Here is a 3,281-nt window from a genome sequence, read left to right on the forward strand (position 1 = left end):
ATCATTACATAGAATAAAATTATGCAAGTGGACATACAAAATTACAAACAACAAATTTATCCCATGGACCAAATCACTGCCTGATACTTTTATTTACTGCTACACTTAATATTTAAACCTTGAAGTTACTTCAATCCACAAGCTTTATATTTCATTGTTAGGTTACCAGTGAATGGAATAGGACCATGGTTACAGGAAACATGGGAATGGTACTATATATTTTTTTATATGGGTCTATCTGAAGTATTTCATATTGTTCTGATAGCTATAGGACTGACTCTATTGCGTTTATTCCTCAATGCTGTAATATTTAAAGTAAGAGAATTAATATGTGTTATACTACAAGAGACAATTGTTTGATCTCTTCTAGCCTATACCAAAGTGGTTTAAAATTGTTAAACATGATGCTGATAAGTTTCCAGAAAGTGCTTGGAAGGCCCTATATTATAGTGTTGCTTGGGGATGGGCTGTTTATCTATGTATTTTTAGTGAAGAGCAATACTTCTTTAAACTGGGCCATCATTGGACAAGTGAGTTAATTATCTTAAATATATTCATCATTTAAAAGACACAATGGTATATTGTCCTTTACCAGAGATTGTCCCTGGTATAACTGTTGAACCCTCTCTCTATTGGCTATACATGTTACAGATGGGTTTCTATGCTCATTGTGTCTATGCTTCAGTGTTTATAGAAACTATTCGTCGGGACTTTACTGTTTTAATGATCCATCATTTTCTAACTCTTGGTTTATTGAGTTTCTCTTATGCAGTTCGGTAAGAGTAAACTATAGCAACACAGTTGTTACATATATAGCTACTACAATGTAGATCTTCCACCTCAATAGATGATGGTAGTTAGTTGGGACTATCTGTCCACATAAATAATACTAATAGAGTAGCTCAAAAATTACAACAGAGATAGTAAAATGTCCTGACTACTGTTTGTAACAGTGAAATTTTAAAACATGACAATAAAAAGGTACTGAACTGCATATATAACTCTTATGGCTTGTTAATGTAATGTCATTGTTACTATAAATTCAATAAAAGTTTGTCTGCAAAAGTTCTTTCATTGGCAGTGGGTATACTGAGTAATTTACTTGCATTTTTCTTTCCTTCTCTAGTTTTCATTTCATTGGTCTACTTGTTCTCTTTGTACAAGATATTGGTGATGTATCCTTAGAAGTTTCAAAGTGTGTACTTTACTTTAAGACAAGGAATGGCAAGGACCACAAACTTCCCGAATTCCTAGCAAATATAAGTTTTGCCATCTTCACAATTCAATGGTAAGATTTTCATTATCAACTATGCCCATTAAAATATAAATCTAGGGTGTTATTCCGACTTTATTGGTTTCCCACCAAAGTGCTTTATTCAACTAGTTATATTGGCATAAAGATATATCCAGGTGGACCTTTCTATCTTCCATTTAATATAATGCTCATGGTATTGTATGCTATGCAGGTATGATATTATATTAACAATTAAGTATGATAATGTATTGTTGATCTGTCTTTTATAGGTTTATTGGTTTACTTTTATTGTTAAAGTGCTGGTCAGAGTTTTAAGTGGTAAAGAGGTGTCTGATACACGAGAGACAAAAGAAGATGAAGCAGCTCGTGCAAAGAGTGTACAATTAGAAAAGAAAAAGAATTAATAGTTAATTAGTATAGAATTGAAATGACTTTTTCATTGATAGTTTCATTCTTAAAGTAAATTATCATAACTATGCACTTATTAATATATAATGGTGCCTATTAATTTTGGATTTTTTCTTATCAACATTGTTTCTAAAAATTAAAGTATGATTTATTACACATTAATTATTATTATAATTAATAACTTGAGTCAGTCATATGATCTACCAAGTTTCAAGAAGCCAGTGTCTAGAGTGCTAGTAATGGCACTGAAACTAAAGTGCTGGTAGATCATGATCATATGATACCTATTTTTAACCCTTTTGATAATAACTTCTTCAGTTAACATTCAATTAACAAATCATTTTTGGTTGCTTGAAAAAGTCAATAACATTTATAATAATAATATATATGTAACAAATACATTAATTATAAAAAATGTTATTATGAATAACACAACTAAATCAATGAAATTATCATGCATTATGATTGAAGTTTTTTATGGCATTCTCTATAGAACCAATACTTATTTTTGATATTGCTTTCAACACAACAGAAACCAAATCAAGCTATGGTCACAAACAATTGCAATGGATTCTTCACTATCATGAAAACACACTGCACAATTTGGCTTATTTATAACTTCTGGGCCATATCCATTACTGTCTTCCATGCACAAGATGTAAATATTTTTGTACATTAGTACTGCATATATTAATATATAAAAAGTCATTAGATTCAAGAACTCTAAATTTGATTTCTCTTTCCTAAAAAAAAACATTTGTTTCAACAAATTGCAGTAGAAAGTAGATACCAATGTATTGCATTCTGAAGCTAGAGAATTTTGTTGTGATCATTGAAATTTTTAGCACCTGAAATCTTCATTATTTTGTGATGATGATGATGTGTTACTGAATTTATTGTTAATTTAAATACTTAATACATTTTTTTCATTAATACAATGTCAATCACTGTTGGGGGGGGAGGGGAAGCTTCCCCCCCACCCCCACAGTAGATAAAACCCAGAGTACTTTATTAATTTCTTTCAATAAAATTATTTTACCTGAGATGCATTAAAATAGTGTTAAAATTGTGTTAAAATTACATTAAGATTGTGTTAAAATGATGTTAAAATTGCATTAAAATTGTGTTAAGATTGTGTTAAAATGGTGTTAAAATTGCATAGAGATTGTGTTAAAATTGCATTAAAATTGTGTTAAAATTGGATTAAAATTGTGTTAAAATTCGATTAAAATTGTGTTAAAATTGCATTAAAATTGTGTTAAAATTGCATTAAAATTGGCTTAAGATTATGTTAAAATTGGATTAAAATTGTGTTAAAATTCGATTAAAATTGTGTTAAAATTGCATTAAAATTGTGTTAAAATTGCATTAAAATTGGCTTAAGATTGTGTTAAAAATGCATTAAAATTGCATTAAAATTGTGTTAAAATTGCATTAAAATTGTGTTAAATTGGATTAAAATTGTGCTAAAATTGCATTAAAAATTGTGTTAAAATTGCATTAAAATAGTGTTGAAATTGTGCTAAAATTACGTTAAGATTGTGTTAAAATGGTGTTAAAATTGCATTAAAATTGCGTTAAGGTTGTGTTAAAAAGGTGTTGAAATTGCATAAAGATT

General features: G+C 28.8%; 1 protein-coding gene across 1 annotated transcript; it reads left to right on the top strand.

The window, feature by feature from the left end:
* Positions 1 to 228: 228 nt before the first annotated feature.
* On the top strand, positions 229 to 1,659 carry LOC121392529 (ceramide synthase 1-like). The gene is made up of 6 exons (XM_041523711.1): positions 229 to 315; positions 371 to 530; positions 596 to 776; positions 1,127 to 1,288; positions 1,334 to 1,466; positions 1,525 to 1,659. Exons 1-6 carry the CDS (start codon positions 229 to 231, stop codon positions 1,657 to 1,659), a joined length of 858 nt encoding a protein of 285 aa, XP_041379645.1.
* Positions 1,660 to 3,281: the final 1,622 nt, after the last annotated feature.

Source organism: Gigantopelta aegis, unplaced genomic scaffold (genome assembly GCF_016097555.1).
Source record: "Gigantopelta aegis isolate Gae_Host unplaced genomic scaffold, Gae_host_genome ctg4034_pilon_pilon, whole genome shotgun sequence".
NCBI classification, from domain to species: Eukaryota; Metazoa; Mollusca; class Gastropoda; order Neomphalida; family Peltospiridae; genus Gigantopelta; species Gigantopelta aegis.

Bases quoted from the DNA above. Each gene is read 5' to 3' on its own strand.
- LOC121392529 (XM_041523711.1), top strand. From the start codon at position 229: ATGGGTCTATCTGAAGTATTTCATATTGTTCTGATAGCTATAGGACTG. The intron at 531-595 runs GTGAGTTAATTA...GTCCTTTACCAG, and splicing joins ACTGGGCCATCATTGGACAA to AGATTGTCCCTGGTATAACT. The intron at 1,289-1,333 runs GTAAGATTTTCA...ATATAAATCTAG, and splicing joins GCCATCTTCACAATTCAATG to GGTGTTATTCCGACTTTATT.